Source organism: Labrus mixtus, chromosome 13 (assembly GCF_963584025.1).
Source record: "Labrus mixtus chromosome 13, fLabMix1.1, whole genome shotgun sequence".
NCBI classification, from domain to species: domain Eukaryota; kingdom Metazoa; phylum Chordata; class Actinopteri; order Labriformes; family Labridae; genus Labrus; species Labrus mixtus.
In genome coordinates this window covers 4156500-4181250 of record NC_083624.1, presented here as the reverse complement: position 1 = coordinate 4181250, position 24751 = coordinate 4156500, and the positions used below count along the sequence as shown (strand labels likewise).

General features: G+C 41.0%; 1 protein-coding gene across 4 annotated transcripts in view; it reads left to right on the top strand.

Moving 5' to 3' along the window:
- The window catches only part of tbc1d4 (TBC1 domain family, member 4), a 34623-nt gene extending 22375 nt beyond the window's left edge, over positions 1-12248 (top strand). For 2 of the 4 annotated variants that reach the window (XM_061053204.1, XM_061053206.1), the window contains 10 exons: positions 895-1052; positions 1809-2031; positions 4418-4572; positions 4705-4863; positions 5080-5180; positions 5296-5439; positions 7159-7318; positions 7496-7665; positions 8819-8995; positions 9543-12248. In XM_061053204.1, the coding sequence (XP_060909187.1) occupies positions 895-1052; positions 1809-2031; positions 4418-4572; positions 4705-4863; positions 5080-5180; positions 5296-5439; positions 7159-7318; positions 7496-7665; positions 8819-8995; positions 9543-9773 (1678 nt within the window). In that variant the 3' untranslated portion in view covers positions 9774-12248. Of the gene's footprint in view, positions 1-894; positions 1053-1808; positions 2032-4410; positions 4573-4704; positions 4864-5079; positions 5181-5295; positions 5440-7158; positions 7319-7495; positions 7666-8818; positions 8996-9542 lie in introns of all 4 variants that reach the window. The other 2 variants (XM_061053205.1, XM_061053207.1) reach the window with 1 other exon arrangement.
- The last annotated feature ends 12503 nt before the right edge of the window (positions 12249-24751 follow it).

Sequence of the window (24751 nt, the reverse complement as noted above, 5' to 3'; positions counted from 1 at the left end):
TGGACGTTGTGAAACCTCTTTTCATCTTTTTGTTTTTGTTTGATTGATTTTTTTGCCATACAAGTAAAAACAAGTCATCCTGCAAAATATAAAACCAGTTTGTCTAGTTATGCTGTATGGCAGGTGGTTACTGCATGGTGCACCAGGATGCAGGTTTAAAAAAAATAAGTGAAATAAAGAGACGCTGGCCTTTCCCCTACATTTCATCCACCTGTTTTCTACCGACTTTGCTCGTATGTTTACACAAATTGTAGGTTTGTTTCTCTAAACCTTTGCAGCTGCTCCACATAATGACCATGCACTTGATTTTGGTTGTTGTTGGATTCATTTGGGATCTTTTTTTCCCCCCCTTTTTTTTAAATTGTACTTGCCAAGTTTTTAAAAGTGTCTCTATTGTTGTGTAATAGATGTGTCTGAATATCGCTCTGATGAAGGTGAAACATGAGTAGAGTGAGGCAGTGAACTTGATATTCTTCAGCCAAGAAACACAAAGTCTTCTTCTACATTAACAAAAGCAGATTTCTTTTTTTTTTCCAGGAAATGAAACAAGCATGCATGCACCTCGAGCCGGGGCCGTTTGTTGCAACTAAACATACTGTCTCCTACAACAGTACTCTCTGCTTTATTAACATGAACATTTGAAGTCAGTCAATCCTTTGTATGTTCAAAGTTCATCCTGACTGTTTCTTATTACATCACGCTTTGCTGATGAGAAGCTATTATTATAGCATTAAGTATCCTGGGATGTCTCTGAGTGTGTTAATGTACTTAAGTGTGTGTGTGTGTATGTGTGTGTGCGCTTGCATTTGTGAAAGCTTCTGGAAGTGTGTTTGTGTAAGAAGATACCTAACTTGTTTATTGGGTGTCTGTGACGCGTGTGCTTCTCTCTCGCAGCAATGGGGAAAGCAGGAACAGGACGCTGTCCGGCTGCAGCAGCGACTCAGTGAGTGCAGGTCTCCCTCCGACCCCACGCAGGGTCTCCTGGAGACAGAAGATCTTCCTGAGGGTCGCTTCACCCATGAACAAGCCGTCTGCCTCCATGCAGGACACAGGTAACACAATCCTGCACGCAGTTGAAGGGCGGCACAACATGATGCACAATGTATACGCTCTGAATAATCCACCAGGTGCATAGAAAATGAGTACAAGGCACAAAGAAGAGTCTTGTGGAAAGTTTCTATTCTTAAAGGTGTGACTTTAAAAATCACATGCATACTGTATATGGGAGAAGCAGTGAGGGTAGTATGAAGAGAGAACTTTCCAAAATCATCTTTGTCAGATAAACACAGATAAAGGAGCTCATGAAAGTGATCCTCCTACCTGTTCTCATGGCCGGTTTTCTTGGCTCCTAGATCAAATTCTTTACCCAGAGGGAGCTTAAAAAAGGAGCTAGCAGATTATTCCCACATCTAAGGCCTTAATATCTCTTTAAGCTGCCTCTTTAAACAACAGGCAGGACTCAACAACATGGTAATATGATGTATAACAAAAGAAGAATAAGCTAAATGAGGCTTGAAGGCTAACTAGAGTCGGTGATAAATATATGTGGACATTTCTTTTTATAGTACACAGTGTAGTCGGGTTAATTGTTCATACAAATATGTATGAATAAGCAATACATATAACTCATGGTGCACAGCTTTATTTTCTTGGTAGAAGAGAGGAGATATTCAGCAGTCGTTACAGAAAACATAATCTGACTTTTAGGTACACCAGATGTGCCAAAAGTTAAAATATGTACTTTATAGATTTTGTTAGTATATTAAGTACACATAACTTCTACCTGTTTTATCATGATGTGTTTTTAGACCACTCTCATGGCAGGGAGCTGTTGCCTCTCTCACCTTGCGTCTTGAATTCAACCCTGGATCCGTTGGGGCGCCTTCTGCCTTCAGTAGGCGCCCCCCTAACTGGAGAAAGGCCTAAGAAGACGAGCGCTGACTACCGGACCCTCTGGAAGACTGCCATCCACCAACAGATCCTCCTGCTGCGTATGGAGAAGGAGAACCAGAGGCTGGAGGGTAAGTTGGAGTCACTCAGTGCACATTAAGATTTATAATTGCCCTCAACGAATCCTTACTTTGGTCACATGAACAATAAATATGAAGAACATCTTGTTTCATCTCTGTTTAGTGTATTTGTTTCTCTGCAGGCTGACGTGGTATTTATAATTGGTCACGGGGTTGGTTTCGTTGGTTCAGCTAACAATGGGTCTCGTTGTTCAGGTTGTTAAGACATTTATGTCGGTTCAAACTTTTTCATTTTCTTTAGTCTTCATCTCACACTCGAACACTGAAAGTGTTGATTTCTCTTACTACAGCTCTATTGAGAGGAATGGAAGGCTCAGAGGAAGCCGCACACTGTCATTACTGTTTATTTTGAGCGAGCCAAATCTACAATCTTGGTTATGAACTCTGGAGCACAGCTTTATTTAGAGCAGTGTTTTGGTTTTGCATACATACACAAAGAAGTAGCGGCAGGCAGAAACTAAAAAAGACATTTAAATTATTTTTGTTCTTGTATTGGGGGGGGGGGGGTCTCAAGTTATAATTGAGTTTAAATGAAATTACCGCATTTAGCATTTGGAAATAGCACCCTCTAATGGTCCTGGTTGTTAAACTATTGTTTTGCTCTTATTATAACTATTTGTCTTTGAAGAGGGAGTAAACAGATAGGAGGACGGATGGAATTAAGCAGAGATAGTGAAAGCCATTTGGGAGAATAAATTAGCTGCTTTATTACACAGTAAACAGTAAACACCTTGTAAAACATAACAGTGGAAGATTGCAAATGCATAGCGGTAGTTATCGTTCATCGTTGTGTGATGAACCAGGTTCCTAGTACCTTTACTTTTGGCACCAACACGTCTTTAATAGGGCTGGGAAATATATCGAGTTTTTAAGATATATCGATATATTTTCAAACAAGATACAGGGTAAGACAATATCGTTAATATCGATATAGTTTATGTTGAATTAAAATAACATTACAGAGGTGCCAGGTCACCTTTTTCTCATCTCACTGATGATGACTGACTGTCTGTCCCTCTTAACCCTGCTCCTCCTCTCTCTCTATTTTATTGTATTTAAGGAACATTTTTATTTTATAATATTACTTTTTAAATTCACAAACAGGTAGTTTATTTTTCCATGTGTTTTCACTGTTAATAAAATACATATCGATATATATATATCGAGTATCACCATTCAACTCTTTAATTCTGATAACAGAAACATATGAACTCTCCCGCAGACACTCTGGCAGTAGTGAGCTTCAAACATTGCTTAAACAGAGAAACAAATAATTTAGCTAACTGTAGGTTAACAAGCTAGCCGCGATTTTAAGCTAGCTGCGCTTTTAGCTAGCAAAGCATATTAACTTGCTAAACTGAGATTACTCAATAGTAAACCAATATCACCACGAAAAATGTTTGATATTACATTTTGAAATTAAATCTCAAACATAACCCATTGATAAATAGTACTTTTACAATTGAAAGACAAACTTATTTCAATAGGTTTTAGAGGAGTTTATTACTCATTAACCTGCCATAGGGGTACTTAGACAAGACTACTCAAGTCTGCAGGGGCCCCAGCAGAGGGCGCTCATGTTACTCACCTGTCCCAAGCTCATAAGAATACATTTACAGTAGGCTATTTACAGATAGTAAAATAAGGTCTAATTATGGAAAATGATTAGTGGCATCATAAACACTGCTTCACATCTCAAACTATAGACTAAGAAAGGCATGTAATGTTTATGTATCACCCTGAAATGAAACTAAGGAGATAAAGCCAAACAGATTTTTTTCTTTCTGGGGATTTAGCTGTTCTGTGTAGCCTTTATATTTTTTATTCTACCAACACATCTCTTCCCTTTGTTTGTTACTATGACACCAAATGCTGGTCTGAGGACCTAACTCTGAATAAACGGTTTCAATAGAAGGTAAGCAATAGGCAGATAGATGTTTTGCATGATTCTGGGGGTTATAGGTTTTCTATTCATTCAATTCAGCTTCTTTTGTTTGCATGCTCAGGGGCTTTATAATACTTAATGTGTCTTTTGTAAATATTGTCCTTTGTATTTCTCTTTCATCTCTCATTGTGTCGCTTTCTCGTGCCTTCACAATAATAAGGATGTGTCTTTGGTGTTAATATGGGAACTGTGGTTTGTATTGAAGTACCTTTCTATAGTAACTGGTCTAAAAGGTTGAGGGATTATACGCGTAATTGCTCTTAAATTCTGGTGTCTTTTAATCAGCTGCCTCGTATTTTATAAAAGCAGAAACAAAGGGGTTTACAGTCCACTTTTTGTTGGCATTTGGTCTTCATTTCCTGGAGGGACAAGAGAATCTTCATCGACATAATGTTTTAGAATTATGTTCAATCATCTCTTTTTTTTTTGTTGTAGCGAGCAGAGATGAGCTGCACATCCGCAAGATAAAGCTGGACTACCAGGAAGTGGGGCAGTTCTCTAAAGATGTGCAGGCATTATGGGAGAGAAAACTGACCGCCCCGGGCAGAACGACAGTCCCACAAGACAAGGAGGAGATGTATCGTGTTCTCTGCCAAGGTGAGAAGAAGTGTATGCGTGCACATTTAGTGAAGGCATGCCTGTATATTTGTGTATCTTCAAATCTATTTTCAATACATGTGACATGTGAGGTCCTGAGCGTGTGTTATCTGTGTGTGTGTGTGTGTATAGGTGTTCCGAAGAGCAGGCGTGGGGATGTCTGGTTGCTCCTTTCCCATCAGCATCGGCTGCGTCACAGACTCCCCCAGCGCCAGCAGGCCCCCGACACCCTCTACCATGACCTGCTGAAACAGCTCACCGCTCAGCAGCACGCAATTCTGGTGGACTTAGGTATGCACACAACTGTAGAAAAAGTCTCTTTGTTGTCTTGGAAAGAAAAGGGACAGAATTGGACTTTTTTATTCCATTTATATTTGCCTTAATAATTAGAGATAATGCACTTAGAGGACAAGTGCATGAACAAAAGTTGTTATTTTTATGTATTTTGGCAATTCATGAGATAAGTAGAGAAATGATGACAGAATAAAATAAAAATGTCTCCCTCAGGCCGGACCTTCCCCACCCACCAGTACTTCTCCACCCAGCTGGGTGCAGGGCAGCTTTCCCTCTACAACCTCCTGAAAGCCTACTCTCTGCTGGATACAGAGGTACATTGTTAAAAACCCTTTCTTTCCCCCATTGTGCATCACTGTAAAGATGAATTGCATGAATGTCATAAAACCGGTGGTACGTCTTTCCTTCTTTTTTTGTTGTGCTGCGCAGGTTGGCTACTGCCAGGGTATCAGCTTTGTAGCCGGGGTGTTGCTGCTGCACATGAGTGAAGAGCAGGCCTTTGACATGTTGAAGTTCCTCATGTATGACCTCGGCATCAGGCAGCAGTACAGACCGGACATGGTCTCTCTACAGGTCAGTATATAAACAGACTGATGAGCCATTACACTATGATCCATCTAATTACTTTGTGATCAAATATTTGCTTTGGAATCCTATACATTTATGACCTTTGAGATAATTAAGACATCAGACTTTATCAGTTGAAAAAAATTAATTCCAAAACAAATTGCAGCTTTTGTAAGACTTTGAAATAACATGGTCCTGGTTCCCTACAAACATTTTTTGGTTGAGATTATTAAAGCATTTTTGTACATATTGTCATTAGAGATACAATCACGCAAAGACTCCTCAAAAGAAGTCTTCAAATAAATCTGATGGTTTTTCTTTACCGTCTGTAAAGCTTATATATTTACAAAAAAGATTTTTTTAAAATGTCACTTAAAATATATATTATTAAGAATATTATATTTTTTGTTATTGCAATACTCACTACAACCACTAGAGGGTGAAGTGCTACATTTTCTCAAAATCCTTCAGCTGTCAAAAATCATTCTTGTGGATTTTTGAATCTGCAACCTGCTCTAGATACAATGTGCATACATGCAGCATCATCTTGTCAATATGACTTTTATATCACTAACCGCTTATTAACAAAAAAAAGATCCTAGACAAAATATTTTAATTCACCTCCTAAAACTTTTTCCTTCCACTTGTTTTCTAATTAACTAAAAAAAAAAAAAGGAGCTACAAAAATCATTTCCCCCATCTGTTTCATAAATTATAGAAACTTTTTTTAAAAAAGAAGAAAAAAATGCAATTATTCTGCCCAAAAAAACTTTTTACATTAAATCATTAACCAAAGAGTGCAATTAAAAGACTGAAGACCACACTAAGGATATGCGTCACGAGAATGTTTTTCTTACTTACTTACTTACTTACTGCTTCTCAGGGCTTCCTGCTCTCTATACAAAGTGGAGTTCATTTTAATAGTGCACAATAAAGTGCAATGTTTTTACAGCTTATAAGAAACGATTTGTAACACACAAGCATTCTGGATTATTTCATATCATCTGTCATGTGACTTCTGTGAGAAGTTTAGTGCTTGTTAAAAGTTAGCAAACAGAAGTGAAAATGTCCCCTCCTCCTCTTCAAACCACACCTGCATGCCTGCTCTGTTAGCTTCAGTTAAACATCAGCTGACCTCACCAGGGTTAAAGCATCAGCAGGCGTGGTAATGTTTAATCTACATCAGGTAACCATTTAGCCGAGCAGCCGGCCTCTTGGTTCACTCTACACTGCGGTTTTGTTCTTTAAAGACTCATACAAAGGTTGCAAAGAAAAGAGGAATTTGAGCTGTGTTCTCTCTGTGCAGCACGAAGAGGTAAAGGTGTTCCTTGTCTTCTTGGTAACAGTCAGGAAACGGTTGGACTGATAACAGTCTAATTTTAGCACAGGCTAACTTCTGCTTCTTCTTCTTCTTCTGTCCTGTGTGCGTGCATTTCTCTGTAGCACTTGTCAGAATCACTGTAATGCCTTGTTCGCTAGTAAGTAGTGCTTAACAGACTCTTGGCTTTGATGCATATTTGAGCAAGTCTGCAACACTACACTGGTAACTCTGACAGAGCTCCCTGCTTGGGGGAGAGTTCCTCTGCTAGCTTGTCATTTTTAGGTAGCCCTGTGTTACTCCTCAGATCCAGATTTACAAGTTTGTTCTGGCACGACATGTTTAGGCCTGTATCTGTGTGTACCATCTGTTTGAGTTTTGTCATGCTCGTGGATTCTTTCTCCCAGATTCAGATGTACCAGCTCTCCAGACTGTTACACGACTACCATCGGGAGCTGTACAATCACTTCGAGGAGCACGAGATCTGCCCCAGCCTCTACGCGGCACCGTGGTTCCTCACTCTGTTCGCCTCACAGTTCCCCCTCAACTTCGTCTCCCGCATCTTTGGTATATTTTTAGAATGACGCTTCCTGTGTTTGCTCAAACAGAAAAGGCTTATCACCACAATTTGCTATTTATAAAAGAGGATGCCATTAAAATAGCCTCGTGATAAGTAAAGCTTTACGAGAAGTGTAGGTTGATTATTTCTGTGATTTGATGTGTTTTGTGTGTTTTGTTTTCTAGATTTTGTATTCATCCAAGGCACCGGCGTGATCTTTAAAGTGGCCCTCTGCCTGCTGAGCAACCATGAGAGGGAGATAGTGGAGTGTGACAGCTTTGAGAGCATTGTGGACTTTCTGAAAACTACAATTCCCACCCTCACTCCCACACAGATGGAGCAGACCATTGCAAAGGTACAGTGGGAAGTTTGAAAGCTTGAGATGGAGTCCCATATTGACACTTGAAACAATGTCCTCTGTGAATCATTATGCATCATACACACTCCTCACTCAACATCGAATCACACATGGAATTATTTGAATGTCAGGTCCTCACAAATAGAATTAACTTTAAACATAAAATCTCTCTATTTACTTTGGGATTTCTAGGAATACTTTCAATGTTTGAAATCCCACTTGCACACCTCCTTTCTCCATGAGAAACTAAGGAAAGGGATTTAAAGGATCAACAAATCTTGATTAGACAACAAATAAAAACACATCCAACTTTTAGAGTTATCGCCAAAATAATGATAATAGGATTCTATTCATATAATATATATGAATAGAGGGTTCTTATGATGGTTCTTGTGATGGTCGGGTTATATATGTCTGTTGGGTATCGTGCACTATGGGTTCTTTTCTGTTGAATTGTATTTAATTATTTTTAGTATTTTGCATTTGTCATGTTCTTGCTGTTGTTTATGTTCTTCTGTGTTTGGTTTAGTTTGTCAAAGCACTTTGTTAACCTGTGTTTTTAAAAGGTGCTATATAAATAAAGTTATTATTGTATATATATATATATATATATATATATGGAAGAAAAAATGCAGTATTTAGAGATAATATTGATGACTTGCATGACCCTCAAAAATAAATATTGCTGTATATGTTTGGCAACAATCACCCATTCTCTCTTCAGCCCATTTATCATCACAATGTTTTTTATTTTTTTTAAGTTGGTTGTGTTTTGTTAGGACTTGATTGTGAGTAATTCTGCAAAATGAAGATGAATTAAAACAGAATGATATTCATCATGGGAAATTACTACACTCCAGTAACCATGATGAATCCTGTTTGAGTAAGAACAGTTGAGACTGAGGTTAAGAAACAACTTGTAAATCTTTCACTTTGTTATGAAAGAATGTTACTTAATTTGAATGGGGTTAGTTACTTCTGATGGTCACTGTACATAGCAGCCTCTGCCATCAGTGTGTGAATGTGTAGGTATGACATGCGGTGTAAAAGAGCTTTGAGCAGTCAGAAGACTAATAAGTGCTATACAAGCTCAAATACCACAACGACTTGTCATTTGATGTCATCCGTCTCTCTCTGTGTCGTTTTCCAGGTTATGGAGATGGACATCTCTAAACAGCTGCATGCGTATGAGGTGGAGTACCACGTCCTGCAGGATGAGATGCTGGATCCGGGGCCGCTGCTCGATGACTCAGACCGCCTCGACAAAGTGGAAAAGACGAATGCACAGTTAAAGAAACAGAACATGGACCTGCTGGAAAAACTTCAGGTAAGAAAGTAAAGAATCACATTTACACTCAGATCTACACACACGTGTCCCATCTCCACATTAGAGGGAATTATTTTGAAGACCTGATGAATGTTTAGCCACATTGTTTAAAGATCCACTGAGGTGTCTGCTGACAGTTTCTCAGACTGCCTGTAGATGGCACTAAAACACAAGTTAAAGGCTGAGTGTTCATGATAGTAAGACAAAAAGGATTGGCTGTAGATACTGTATGTGCATACTCATAACATTTTAAATTAGTAGTTTCTTGTCAGACTATTGCTGGATGAATGTATCTACAACATCTAGAAAGTGATTTGTTTTTGTTTTTGTAACAGAAAGATTGTGTTTGATCACACTTCTGTTTACATTCTGTGCTCTGCGTCTGTCCCAAAGTCACACCAGTGCTGACTTCTAATGAGTTCTGATAATGTGTAGTTTTTGTTTTTGTGTGTGTGTGTGTGTGTGTGTTTAATTGAACTCTCGATCCCAACATGTGTCTTTGCATCATACCCTGTGTTCACTGAATGTGCAATCGCTGTCCTTCCAGGCTGCGCGGCAGAAGATCCAGACGCTGGAGACGAACGTGGAGAACTTCCTTTCTCGAGAGAGCAAAATGAAGCACATGATCCGCACTCTGGAGCAGGAGAGGGCAACGTACCAGAAGACCATCGAACGCATGCGCTCAAGCCTTCCCCATGACACCCTGACAGATGTGGAGATGACCCAGATCAAAACGGGACCCAACGGGAAAGCCAAAACCGCCGCCAAGAAGCCCTGATGGCAACCAGGATGGCTGGCTGGCTGCTCAGGCACAGACTGAAGTGAACAAACGGAGACTGCTGAGCCCACACAGCTATTGTTCTTCTCCTGCACAAGTGTAGCAGTGTTCTGTAAACGCCTGATGTCTGGCCTTGAGACTGTACGGGAGATATCTATGCGATATTTGTCAGTATATAATAGAGTTGTGGGAGGATATTTTTCAGTTATATTAGCAAACAGACTGTTCCGTGAGTGCATCAAAGCTGCTGCTGTGCCTCATCTGTTTCACTGCCAGTTTAAAGGTGCGATCAGGATGCACAGCTATCCTCCTTATTCAGATCGTTTTGAAAGTCACAGGGGATTTTTTTCTAAATGACACCAAAAAAAAGATATGTCTGCCTCTACAAATCTTTTTTGCCTTGAAGTATTTACTACCACAAAGGCAGTGAAAAGAAGGTGCCTGCTGGCAAACAATCCTCCGGGCCTCAGGTTAAATTTAAAGCCATTATGACGGTGTGTATGATGCTGGAGTTCACCCCTTTGTTTCACTTGTTTTTGAACTCATTTCAGGCATGGAAACTAGGAAACTATGCCTCTTGAGTAATCACACTGCTTTGTCATTTCCTTTTTTTTTTTTTGGACTTGATTTTTTTTTTGTGTGAATGTAACTTCCCTCCAAAGATCACAGTGATCACGTTTTGTTTTTTTCAAAACAGAGACATCTCAGTGCACACCTGCTGGCTTTACATGTCTGCAGACAAACATATTATCTCATTGCTCATCTTGTAGCACAGCACCACTGCCTTCACATGAAAGCTCTTTCATACTTGCTGGGTTTTTTTTTTTGTTGGTTTTTTTTTTTGAAAGGAGGAAGTGTGTCTTCCAAAGCTCAGGCAGGATGTGAGGTCGTCTGCCTTCTCAGTTTCCTGTGTGACTGACCGCAGCGTCGACTCGCTGTAGCACCACACTGAGAAGTTCACACCCCGTGGGAGGAAAAAAAAAAAAAAAGGTGTAGGACTGATATGAATGTACATCACATGCTTTTCTTCTGAAACCTTTCTTACATTTGAGGTTTTTTTTCGTCATCAGAAGGATAACAAAGCAAGCAACATCCTCCTGTGTTGTAGTTCTCGGAAGGTGCAACTACAAGCAGGTCAAGATTTTAGGACTCACATATCTGCAGTTTCTTTGCTGTCTGTCCTAATTTTACGTTTGCAGTGAAGCCTTGGTGATCAGTTGAGCATAGACTTTCCCTTTGAGTGGAATAAGCCTCTTCTGATACTTAAGAATATACAGTATCTGTACATGCAAGCTGTGCAGAGACCTGTCTGGCTGTATGGACAGGCAGTTCAAATGAGTGTAAAGTGTGTCCCTGGGTTTCTCTTTAGTTCTGTTTTGTCCCACCTCCGTGTCTGACTCATCGTCACCGGTTCAGATAAAAAGAAAAACAGCCTTGGTCCCGACTCTGCTATTATAAAACAGCCCTATATTAAAACCAAGGTGACGTCTAAACATACAAAAAAAAAGTGTTCGCTAAAAGGGTCTGTCAGTCTTCCTGTCCTTGGTGACGATTTGTGGTTAACACATTTGTGTCTGTTGAAAGTTTTTTCTTTTTTTTTATATCTCATAGTGAAGTCCAAGCAGACATTGGTATACAATACAAATATGTTGTGTTAAGCAATCCTGTGTTTGCATATACAGAGAGCACTTTCCTACTTTTGCTAAGCTACAAGGATCTAGTGTTTCACATAAAGTTTAAAAGGTTGATTTAAAATAAAAATAAAAAAGACCTTCATTGTCATGGTGAAATGTTCTTGTGGGAACTGAGGTTGTGTCTAACAAGTAACAGAGGAATATTCACCTCCAAACAGCAGGGATACTTTCAACTGTGCAGAAGTGAAACATATCAAACATATTATTCTGGTGTATGTTGAAGGTTCTTAGGGTACAGTCCTACATCTCTTGGCCTGTATTTTTCATATTTAGTGTTTGCGCTTCTATAAACTGGGGGTTGAACCAAAGATGTGGTCGATTTTTAAAGAAAAGAATGAATGACGATTCATTTCATCCAAAAAATGCTGTACTGTAAATGAACTGTTTTTAATGTGATGACCGTTTTGTCACTTTATGAGTTTTCAACATGTGTTTAACTTGTTCTTTGGAGTAAGAGGTAAAAAAAGAATATTGGCTGACATTTTTACTCATAACTCTTTTCTTACTCCTCTGTGCCAAAAGGTAATAATGAACTTTATTCCCTTTTATTTGGAGATATGAGACCCTCTTTTCAGTATCATCGTGTCGGTCAGCGAAGGATCTTTTTAACGTACATCAGTTGATCAAAGTCCTGACTGCTAAAATGTGCTTTTATCACTGTGTTTAATACTGTACTTTCAGAAAAAAAGACTCTTAATAAAAGCTGGATTTTTTTCTTCTGTCAACATGAGGGCTACACAAAAAAGAAAAGAAACTTCAATAAAATTAACTTTGCCTTGTTCCTGGCCTTGTCTTCCCTGTTCAATATGCTCTCTTGAAGAAATAATGTTTCCTTCATTGCTTTCTTCACAAGGTAGCGAGTCAAGTGCAGGGTGTAGCCTCAAGCCTAACTGGTCTTTGTGTGTAAGACGTTTTATTGCAACCGAGATCGTCCAAGACAGTTTTACAGAACTCCTTTTTAAAGGCCTTTAAGAGCTGTACTTTTGTTAATGCCTTGGGCAAATGGATCCGAAGGTGTTCAAAAAATATATATCCTTTTGTTCTGAGCTTGTATGGATGGCCTTGAGAGAAAGGGAAAAAATGGAGTGTCGTTATTTGAAAGAAGTTTAGAAATAAGTGTGGCAATCAAAAAGGTCTGGTAAGAAGACGTTGGTGTAGGTCTGTGATTCCCAACCAGGTCTACTTCCGAGTTTCATCGGCTACGAGAAACGTCCGTCATTGGCATAGTCCTGTGCAATTAGCCGGGTGTAGAGACGTCACAATAGAGGCAGACACCGCCTTTTAACTCAGGCTCTTATTGGCTGGGAACAGTGAACGGAAGCTTGTAATCGGCCAAATTAGGTGCCATATGAAAGTTCTGAGTGTGGTCGCCATGTTGACGTCTCGTAACCCAAGAAAATTAATGAATTTATCAAAATGTTACGTACTTTCTACCGATGTATGGACGGATCTGCGCAAAAGTTTTTCTCTAGGCTTGGGGTGTGGAGTCCATGGGTGGAGATACCAGAATCCCACTGTGATGTCACAAGGAGAGCACATTTGAAACGAAGCATTTTTCTCTGTGTTGTAAGACTTATGCAGACCCTGTGTTGTAAGACTTATGCAGACCACAAACAAAGCACTGGGTGGGTTTATTTCACATTTTGTGGGTTGGTAGACACTCAGGTTACCAAAATATATGTTCAAAAACACTGTTAAAGTGGATTTTTCATATATATGTCCCCTTTAAAGCGAAACGATTTAAAAATCTATTTCCCCACCTCTCTGATTTGTCTTATTTCTTTCTCATTTTTTTTTCTTTCTTATTGTCTTTCTCTATTTTATATCCTTGTTTTGCTTTCTCAGGGGGAAGATATGGAGCTCCAGCATCAAACGCTTGGCTCCAAAATGACCATGTAGAAGGAGTTTTGCGACTTTGTGATGTCACAAAATCTTAAGGGTGGAAAAAACTGTCTGAAACCCAAACGTTTTTAGAGCAACCTGCAGACTGAGCTCTGGATTACTCGGACATAAATGAACCTACTGAATGGAATCTTTGCCCATTTTTAGTATGAGCACCTAACATTGTAGCATTAAATGAACGTCTTGAAAATGAAACAGCATAATAGCTACCTTTAATGGCAATGAGGCAGATCTGATTTAAACCTGGCATATTGTGGTCTGCATGCAAAATTAATGAATCTATAGAACAGTCCAGTTGTTTTAAAGGATTTAAGTGCCATCTACTTTTTGCTAGAGTATTTATGTCCATTTAACAGGCTTTAGGGGGGCATCAGACAATAGGTAGGGAAATAGCTTTTGTCTAAGCCTTTTGTTTCATCTTGAATATGAACATGAACCATGTTAAGAGCCCAGAAAGAGCTCCAAATGCCAGGGAGGGGCTTTGAGAGATAGCAGCCATAACACCAGTCATTGTTTTCCTAGGAGGGTCTTACCGAGAAAGGACTGTTGAGTGTTGCTCCGATCAGCCTCTGCCAAGCCTGGAGCCTGTCACACATAAGACACACAAATGACCGCCAACCAGGAGCCTATCACACGCTAAACAAAAGGGGCCACATTCCTTACGTATTCCCACACGAGGTTACATCCTGCAGCAGGGGAAGAATGGGATGCTGGGAAATCCACTGGGGATCGGCAGAGAACGACACTTCCTCTGCCGAAGGTCTTATCAGCTCTGCTTGCGTTTTTTTCTCTCCGTCTTCATCTTCGCTGTCTTCATCTTTCAATCCATCTCTACCTCCCACTCTGCAAGCTTTCCACTCTCCTGATCTCTCCCATTGGAATTGAGAGGCTTGATTTGAAGCTTTGGTATATTTACTTATTTTGGAGCTTGCAGAAGGAACTATAGTTTACAAATGCAGATTTCAGTGAGTGACAGGAAGGGGGGGGGCATAAATGACAAGTATCAGAACTAAAAAAAAAACAATGTTTTTGTCTTTAAGCCTTGGCATTATACCATGGTCGCAGCAGAAAGGGAAGACTGTGAGCCGGTTTCAATAAAGGAGTGAAGGGGTAGAAGACAGAGAGTGGAGGAGGGAGAGGAGGAGGAGGAGGAGGGAGAAGGTTAGAAAGGGCCCTCTAGCCTTATATGGGAATTCATACTGCTTCTCTTGTGGCACGGTCTAAAAGTTGGAGATGTTTCAGTAGAAACCACTGTGCTACAGTATAACGGTATGGGAAAAAATCCATGCAACAGCTCAACTTTTTGACTCAAATCAATAAAGCGGTTCAAAATAAGGAAAGACGCAGACGTTACACAACTGCAGAAATACATCAGAAATGTACAGTACATGCAGCACCAGGTTCCTGGAGACAGAGATGTGGAGTTGCTGGATTTGGATGATGGAGATGATGAGGGTGATGCAGGGTGATGGAGGGAGGGAAACATCTGGAGGGGATGGGAGAGAGAGACTCAGGTGGGATCAGTCTAGCCCTGAGAGAGGACTCGGCTCCCTTGAGGAAACAAGAACACACACGCAGACGGATGCATTTCCCCGCGTCTTGTAGTTTTAGCGACGCCTTGATTTTGTCTCCGCCATCTTTCCCCCTTCTTTGCAGATACACCGGCAGCTCCTTCAAAGCTTCTCTCTCTGTCTTTTCCTTTCCTAACATTATGAAATAAACTCTATACTACAGTATAGCCTTGGGTTTCAATCAGCTATCCACTCGGCACAGGCATGCAACACTCACCGCACCGCCATGGTGACATGTTTTAGTTAGCGCGGTGACATGTTTTTCTTCCTGCACAGTGCTTTTCTCTCTCTGTGCCTGTCATGGATGTAGCTGCCAGAGGGCTACCTTACTGTAAATGGCCGGAGCAGGGAAAGGCAGGAGTAATAAGGAATTGGGCGATAATGTAGACACACATAAGTAACACAGAACTAAACACACACTCTTCGTATTCCCACGTCTACTCCCGTCCATCCATTTGGTTCCTTCCATCGACAGCAGGTAGATCCACCAATTCTGCCTGGAGAATCTTTTGATTAATGACACGCCTGTCATGTCTAAACCCCCTTCATCTTTTTCCTGATGAGAGGCTCTCTTCCCCTTCCTAAACCCCCCCCCCCGCCCAGCAGTAGGCAAATATGCTCCACCACAATCCCCCGGGGCCAGGTGCAGAACATAGCAAGGAGTATTGCCCGGCTTACCTGATCCAATGCTTCATTCATCTGTGCAGCCTCTGGAGGCCTGGAAAACACAATCCCCTATCCTTTTACATTGAGATTACAGATACATATATGAATGCACGAGGGCTTCCCCCTACACGTTGACAATTCGAATAATCTGCCATGAACACTCAAGTAGACTCCCATTTTGTCCTTTGAAAATTTGCTGTATGTATATTTAGAAAAACATCCACATGTATAAGAATGCATGTGTTTAAACCATGCAAATGTATCTTGCACAACAGTAAGCAAATCAGTTTTTCGACAATGCTCTTCAGCGGACACAGGCATCAGAAAGGGAAAGATGCTAGCTTATGTGTCAGTGCTAGGCTTGTATTAAGGCAGTGGTGGGCAGTAACCAAGTAAATTGACTTTACTGTAGTCCTTAAAGGGATACTTCACCCATTTGCATTAAGCTTTGTATCATTATAAACCTGGTAGTATTTTTGAATGGTCGTGCATCCCGCCCTCATTTTCCCCTGAGATGGGAAATCTTTGTATTTCTAAGATCGAGAAAAAAATAGTATAGAGCATCCCCATCCAATATGACTGATAAGAATCTGTTTGGGTACAAGCCTGGTATCTTATCAAACTCTCTTTTCCCTCTGGCCTCTACGCTCTCTGATCCTGCACACAAAAATCCCAGACAAGGCAAACAGCGCGCTAAAAAAACAAACTCAAAAATAAGTCTGAAAAGAAGTGAGGTGATGCTTAAACAGTGTAAGCACTAGGAAGATCTCGTCAAGGCTGTTTTTCCACTTCAAGATTCCCGACAAATGTGACAGAAGTCCCCGGTGTACATGCAACAATCAGAGAAGAGACTTTGCGCCTGAGCCTCTTCTAATCACATTATCCACTGTCTGTGTCCAGCCCACATCACCTCAACAATGATTATGATGAACACAGTCAACAGAAGGAGGAAGAAGAGACGACTAGAGACACAAAGAGGGTGCTGCCTGGCAGGCTTGAAGGAGGGGGTGGTCAGACAGACAAGGAGTGAGTCAGACAGGCAAATATCCTCCTACATGGAGGTCCATCCAATACAATTCCAAATATGTAAAAAAAAATCAAGTCCAGACAGTATCTGAGTGTACTTTTGTGTTTGTGTGCTCAGGGTTAAGCCCTGTAAGACCTCACTGTATGATATCAGCGATAAGGGACTCAGGGTGTGAGCTGAAGTTGGAGATGTGACATCATGTAATATGTGTACATCCTTTTCGTAAGGCCACTGAGGGCACCGATACAAAGACGAGGTGGTGAAAAGAGGCTGTAGATGTGTGACTCAGTGCACTCTGGACACAATCTGACGTCAGCCTTTGGAAACTTAATGAAAGCAAAGTGATTTTTCCAAGGTGAGATTGCCACAGTGTCCACCAGAACAAATGCATCTTCACTCTACTGGAACTCACTGTGAGGAGTTTGTAACTGGTTATGAAACTGTTTCTTTTTTAGTATTGATTCCTTTGCATGACCTACAATAGCTAACAAGAACATAAAGAATAAGACGGATTATATACCATTTTAAATGTCTGTATGTGAGGGATCGCCTTCACTCTCTGACCAGTCAGGTGAAAAACACCTTTATTTGTCATTATAAGAATATTTGATTGTGTTTATTGATAGGATCCACTTTGGTTGGTTAATACATACTAAATGTGTTTATTCAATATGTATTATTTACGTTTTTGTTTTCTTGTTTTCTTGTTGCTTTGTTTTCTAATCAGTGTTCTCTTTGAGGTTGACTAATTTTTTTGAGGATCGTGTTCCTGTGAACACGCGCACCTGAATGCCTCTTGCTCTGCAAAGGTGTTGGAGGAATGTACAAAGTTGGATTTTGGGATGGGGGAGGTTTCAATTTTGAATTTTGTTTGTGAGATTTGTTGAATGACTTGTTGAATGACTTGTAACGTTTTATACATTTTAAAGCCAAAATGAAACGATTGATGTTTCTAGTATTTTTATATACCTTGAAGAGTCTGTGTAACTTTGCTCTTTCTAGTAGAAATGGGGTTTGAGCCAGGAAGTATTTAAAGCTTCTGTTTAAGCCACATGGCCCGTTAAGTCACGTGGCTGGGGACCCTTTATGAAACCGCTGGTTAACAGCCTGATGGTCAGGGTTGTGAAATCCAATTCCCATAACAACGCTTGTACCAGGTCAGTGTTAGAAGTTGCATTTTACAGCGAGAAAATGGGAATGCCTTTGTGTGTATTTATTCATGCAAAGTTACACAACGTATATGGGTGAGAGAGAGGAAGAAGAGGGAAGAGATTTAAAATATATATATATATGACTTTGCCAATACATGAGCAGGGCATTATCAAAAAAAATGATAAGACCTCATGCTTTGACAACAGGTGATGCTAAAATTATGCAGTTAATCATCTAAAAATGAATCTTCCCACAATTTTCAAAGGCTTGTGGTTTTGGCCTTTGCCTTTGCCTTTATTAGAAAGAGACAGGAAAAAGGGGGAAGAGAGGGTGGGGAAGACATGCAGCAAGGGGCTGGAGCTGGAGGATTGAGCATCTTGAATGGTGTGCATGCTGTGACCAAAGAGACACTTGGGTAGAAAATGTATGTAGTATTGCATGCCATCTCCTTTCGAGACCATTGTCACTCTGAGCATCTCTTGGATTTTTTCTAAAAAACTCTTCCGGCTCAGGGCAGAGATGACAGGATTTAACAATGTGCAGTTCTCCTCTCCCTTGTTCCCTTTTTTTTCCCTTCCTTTTTGCCAAGCCACCCAGCTGTTCCCTGTGCGCACATACTAACACACTGGGTTTTATTATGCCGATCTGACATCGCTGAAGTTGGGAGGGGAGACAGCTGTAGTTGTGTGGCCCTGGGCACACCCGTCATTAGCGCCAGCCTCTCTCCACTCCTCCTCCATCCTTCCCTTGTTCCAGATCTCACTCTTTCTCTCCCTTTCTCCTTTTCTATTACATTGTACAAAACTACACCACACCCTTTTTTTTATTATTATTCACTGACCTATATTCTGCCTTTTTTCCCCACCTGTCCATCCATCTAAACAAGACGCCCTCGCACATATTCACTTCCCCGCTATCTGCCAGTAAGATGTTTTGTGTTGTTAAAAGGCTGAGTGCTCTGCGCATGCCACTCAAGATTTTCTTGAATAGACCATCTTAAAATTGATTTGAGCAGGGCTCACATCTAATGGTCTGTGTGGGCTCTAATGTGAACAGAAGATAATCAACACCCCACGTTCTCTGTCAGTTTTATTTCCAGGACTGTCTCTTTCTTGCCCATACTTTGTAGTTCTGTAAAGATGTCATCATCTGTTCCTACTCATACGCACTGTTCTCCACCTTTCATACCTCTCCATTCCATTTCCTGTGCTGCTATCTGTGATCTTTGATTTCCCACTGTGCGTCATTAACCTTTTCTCTCTCCTCTTGGTTAAACCCTGCGAGTGCATTCTGCTGTTTGAGACGAGGGAGACTTTGGGAGAATGCTGCGCTCACTCAAGTGGGATGGGGGTCTCGCCCGCGATCGTAACTACATCCTTATTAGCCCCTGACTTGATCCTGCAGCAGCACTTCTCTCTTTCAGTATATATAAATAGTTCCTCTCCAAATTGATCTAGGTGTAATCATTCTGTAAAACATTTGTTTTTCAAGTTGCATGGAGTAAAAATAATGAAACGTCAAAGAAAAGGATTCTTCATGGTACTATCTAACCTCTCTGGTTTCTCTGTCATGTGACAGAAGGCAAGAACACACATGTCCTGTTGTCACCAGGGATGCGGTCAGGTTGTATGACCCAGTACATAGCTTTGTCGTTCATACGATGCTTCATTCTTTGGTAAAGAGAGAAAAATGATCTGTATGCATGGAATAAAGAGTCTGTCGACTTCCTCTGAAAGTGTGTCTAATCACAATGAGTGAGGTGTAATTAATGTTTCACTGAAGCGTTGTGTATGTGCAGCCGAGGACCGTGGGTGAGAGGATGTAGTGTGCGGTCTCTCTAACAAGCTCCCACTCACCCCAGTGGAGGCAGGCAGAGAAGGCTGGAGTGACTGCGAGGCTGTTAGAGCAAGTGGGTTGCATTGGACGTGTCCGTGTCCGTATCTGTGTGTGTGTGTGTGTGTGTGTGTGTGTGTGCGCGCGTGCGAGTGTGTGTTTGAATCTGTGAGTGTTTGCTCATCAGTGAGTGTGTGTTAGTGTGCGAGAGAGAGTGCATGTGTGTCCTTTTGTGTGTGCTGTACTGGGATGTGGAAATTGAATGGAGCCTTTCAGTTCTACTGCTCGTCTCCCCGGGGGTGAGAGACTGGTTGCCATGGTTATCCTGGAATCCTGCCGCTAATGGGTGGGAGTTTGTGTAGCTCTGGCAACCTGGCCTGTCTAGGGTGGAATACGTGTGTGTGTGTGTCTGTGTGCGGTGTGTGTGAGTGTGTGTGTCAAAGGGGGTGTGGTTGGGTGGAGGCAGCATTCTAGGACACAGGAGGTCACATATGTGAGAGCACAAGCTTCCATTTCTGTACACTCCCCCACGTACTATGACACTTGTCTTGTATATGTGTATTTAAAAATAAATTCTACATGCAGAAATATCAAATGGAGCAGTCACGTCCAATGACGAGTCTCACTTAAGCTCTAAATCAATAGGGCTTAAGTGCTCGCTGTCAGTCTTAACGTGCACTAACGACCATTTTACTTTGAAAAACACTCAGGGTTCGAAGCGCAAATGCAGTAAGGTCGCACTTCTTTGTTTTATGTTGCACATTATATGATCAGACAAATTGTTGTTATTCAACCCATTCTTGATGGATCGGCAGCTGTTTAGACATTAAATAGTGAACATTTTGGTCGGAACATCACAAATCAAGCTGAAACTACACGCATTTGATAAACCATTAGCCACTGCTAGTCCTAGACAACAAAGTTAGCAATCTACCATTATGAAATATTTCTTGTTTTGTATCTCATTGTGTAAAACTATCAAACAATTAAGTAAGCCAGAAAGTGGCTGCATGCTAAAACTAAGCAAAGATAATGCTATCTTGAAGTGGCTCAATTCCAACAGTGTAGCATTAGCTAACAGTCGCGAGGCGGGCTCAGATGATCAAGAAGGTTCCTTTGTTAACTTTTAACAAAGATGGTGGCATGTTCTTGCCCAGGTTGTCCACGACCCCACTTAGCATCGAGGAGCGATGTTTGGACGTTAACTGAAACCGATTTCTCCCAATCAGTGTCCTTTATCATTTCAACGTTTATGTTCAAAATTACCAAAAAAGAATACGCAAATGGGTAAAAATAAGCAGATTAACGGACGTGTGCCGAGCTCTGCTAACAGTGACAAAAAAACAAGTATGATTACTGAGTTACTGGGAGACAAAAGCTGATTGTAGCACTCAGCTAAGGTAACATTAACGTTAGCTAAGAATCTATCTACCTACCTGTCTGTCTGTCTGTCTGTCTGTCTGTCTACCTACCTACCTGTCTGTCTGTCTGTCTGTCTGTCTATCTATCTATCTACCTGTCTGTCTGTCTGTCTGTCTATCTATCTACCTACCTGTCTGTCTGTCTGTCTGTCTGTCTATCTATCTATCTATCTACCTACCTACCTACCTGTCTGTCTGTCTGTCTGTCTATCTATCTACCTACCTGTCTGTCTGTCTGTCTGTCTATCTATCTACCTACCTGTCTGTCTGTCTGTCTGTCTGTCTATCTATCTATCTATCTACCTACCTGTCTGTCTGTCTGTCTGTCTGTCTGTCTATCTATCTATCTACCTACCTGTCTATCTGTCTATCTATCTATCTATCTGTCTACCTGTCTGTCTGTCTGTCTGTCTGTCTATCTGTCTGTCTGTCTGTCTGTCTGTCTATCGATCGATCTATCTATCTATCTGTCTGTCTGTCTGTCTGTCTGTCTGTCTGTCTGTCTGTCTGTCTGTCTATCGATCGATCGATCTATCTATCTACCTACCTGTCTGTCTGTCTGTCTGTCTGTCTGTCTGTCTGTCTGTCTATCTATCTTTCTATCTATCTGTCTGTCTGTCTGTCTGTCTGTCTGTCTGTCTGTCTATCTATCTATCTATCTACCTACCTACCTGTCTGTCTGTCTGTCTGTCTGTCTGTCTGTCTGTCTGTCTGTCTGTCTATCTATCTATCTATCTACCTACCTGTCTGTCTGTCTGTCTGTCTGTCTGTCTGTCTGTCTATCTATATTGTTGGCAAATAAGTATCTGAATTCAAGCTTAGCCCTATTAGCTAATTCGATTATAATGTGTTTCAGATTATGCACTTTACCTCCAGCAGTGACACACTGCGTGAATGTGGTCAATAGTTTCAAGCTTAGGTTACTGTGTCTCATAATAACCCAAGCATTTCTTTCAAAGTCCACGGTTAACTCACCCGAAAGAGACAAATTACTAAAGCATGTTTGATGTCATAATCTCCCGATGATGAAATAATCTTCTTCTTTTACTGCATTTTAGTTTTTTTGTGGGAGTAAAACATAATGCTGCGAAAATAGTTAAGCCCCATCTCTCCTGTCATCCCCATTACCATCCTTTTACCCTCAGGCTATGGTGGGACTCTTAACTGGGCTCAGAGACCCCACTGAACAGGAACACAGTGGATAGTGGATAATGAAAACCACCAAACAGAGTAGATTAGTGAAGGGAAAGACACATTCTCTCTGAGTGATACACAAAGTCAGATATGATTATGAATGCTGGTCCACAAAAGGAGTTCCAACCTCACAAGCATGTGTGCGCGTCCAACAGTGTATGCTAATTGGGATGTTTAATTCAAATTGCGTTATGAATTTGACACAGAGCACTTAACGAATAGCAGAGAGGCAGGGCTGCTACTATTGTGCAAGGAACATCGGTCACTGGATATGCAATGTGACCAGATAATCCTGGGTTTCCTATTTCTACTGTTCTGGTAGAGGGGATCAGTCCCTGCTAGTCACACAGATGTCTTGGCTCCTGTTCCTCTTGGAAGACTGATCCATACATTGCGTGCACCCCTGTGGATTTAAAACAACTTGGCTTAGGAATTTACTCTCCTCCATCCCAGCCATTATGTATGGCCAAATCGCTGTAGCCTGGAAACATTGGAAAAATGTTTCTCTTGTACTGCGTCCAACATGCATAAAAATAGAAAATAAAAGCGGTTGCAATGTCGCGATTTACAATTATGGATTCGACTTTCAGTGTGTGCTCTGGATAACAGACAAGGGGCCCTGGGATGAGATCATCCGTCAAGAAACTTTCTGCTGACAAGTTTGATTGTGGTTTGATTCTTTTTTTTTATTTTGAGTCTTGTTTCAGAGAACTGGATGAGAAAAGTGCACAGATTTCCTCAAAATGCAATGAGCAGAGGCTGAAGAATGTGGGCTGGACTCTATACCCCCCCTGCAAGACATGGGGGGTATAGAGGGACCTTGCGGATCCACCCCTTGCTCCTTAGCCCAGATTTATGCCAAACAGTTATATAATTAAATAAACACCTCCGACTCTGTTACCATGAGTGTGGACATCCAACCCTCAGACAACCTCATGATCAGCATATTTCTTTTAAAATTTAAATTTAGAGCAAGGGAAAGAAATATGAGGCTACTGTTAAACATTTTGGATGATGCAGCTGACATGATTAATATGGCAGCAATAACTAAAAGTCCATCGTTTATTCTTTAAACATCAACAAATAGCATCCAGCCTCCGAGTTACTCTTAAATGACCTCTGGAAATGCTAACTTGCTCCATGTATGTCCTGTTGAGTAAGTATCTCTCTATCTTATGTAATGCATTCCTTCCCTGTGTGCTGCTATACAAGCGGGCAAAAGAAGCAGTGACGGTACACTTAATAGATTTGCAGACCACAGAACACACCCACATCCATTTCCCAGCTTTCCAAAACCAAAAATCCCAGAAAAACCTTCTAACCAGGTCACTTTCAGAGTTTCTTCTAATCCTTTATTTTTGCATGTCCCCCCTCTCCTCTCCTCTCCTCTCCTCTCCCCTCCCCAAGACTTAGCTTTTCTCTTTTTTTTTTTTTTTTTAGATTTCCACTCACTAGCCCCAGACAGCCTTAGCCTTGACTCGGGGCCACCCCATGCTCTCACTGTCCAACTATTTAACTAACCGCAGTGAAACAGCTTTAATTTCAGCCTGCTGCTTCGGCCTGGCTCATTGCAGCATCGCTTGGGGGTCTTTCTGGAAAGCTGTGGTGTGGGGCCCAACAGGCCAGGCAGGCAGACAGGGGGGAGAACAACAGCCCTGTGCAGTCAGATCTCAGGGACCCCAGAGACACATACGTCAGTCAGAGCAGCCTCCCACAGGAGTCGTTCGGTTAGTTATGGCCCTTTTTAAATGCTTCTCCGCACCTCTACCCGAAACTCGGAGGTGAAAGTTACTGAGTTGCCAAAAGTCAAACACTGGATAAAAAACCCATTAAAGACCCAGCATCTTTTGGATGTGTTGCCTACCGTACTTTTTTTTCTATCTATTGCTTGCTGCACTGCCCTGTACTATTGCATCTAAAAGTGACTATGATAACTCGACTTACAAAGAAAAGAAGGAGATCTTTGTCTGTTATTATATACACCTATCATTCATACATATAAATGTAATTGTATAGTGTAACATTATTTAATTGCCATTAAAACTCTGATAATGGATGAGGTCAGACGTTGGCTCTACGGTACCTTTAACAAGACAAACTAATCAAACACCAACTAAGAGCCAGTCAATTTTGATCTTTTATAGTCTCAATTCATTACAAATGTTATCTTAAGACACTTTACAAAAAGAGCATATATTATTTATATGGTCCCAACATTAATCCATTATGAACACAGCACTAACTGTGGTGAGGAAAAACTGCCTTTAAACAGGCAGAAACCTCGAACAGAACCAGACTCATGTTGAACAGCCATCTGCCACAACTGAGTGATGTCATAGTGTGAAATACACATGCAGGGGTAAACATTTACATCAATGCAGTGTAGGTAGAATCTCAACTACTTGAGGTAGGCATAAACAAGAAGTGTAATACATGTTTAAATATTATGGACATGATGTATAGTCCACCTGCAAAGTCTTACCTTAGTTACACGATATACTGTAAAAACAGATCAAGT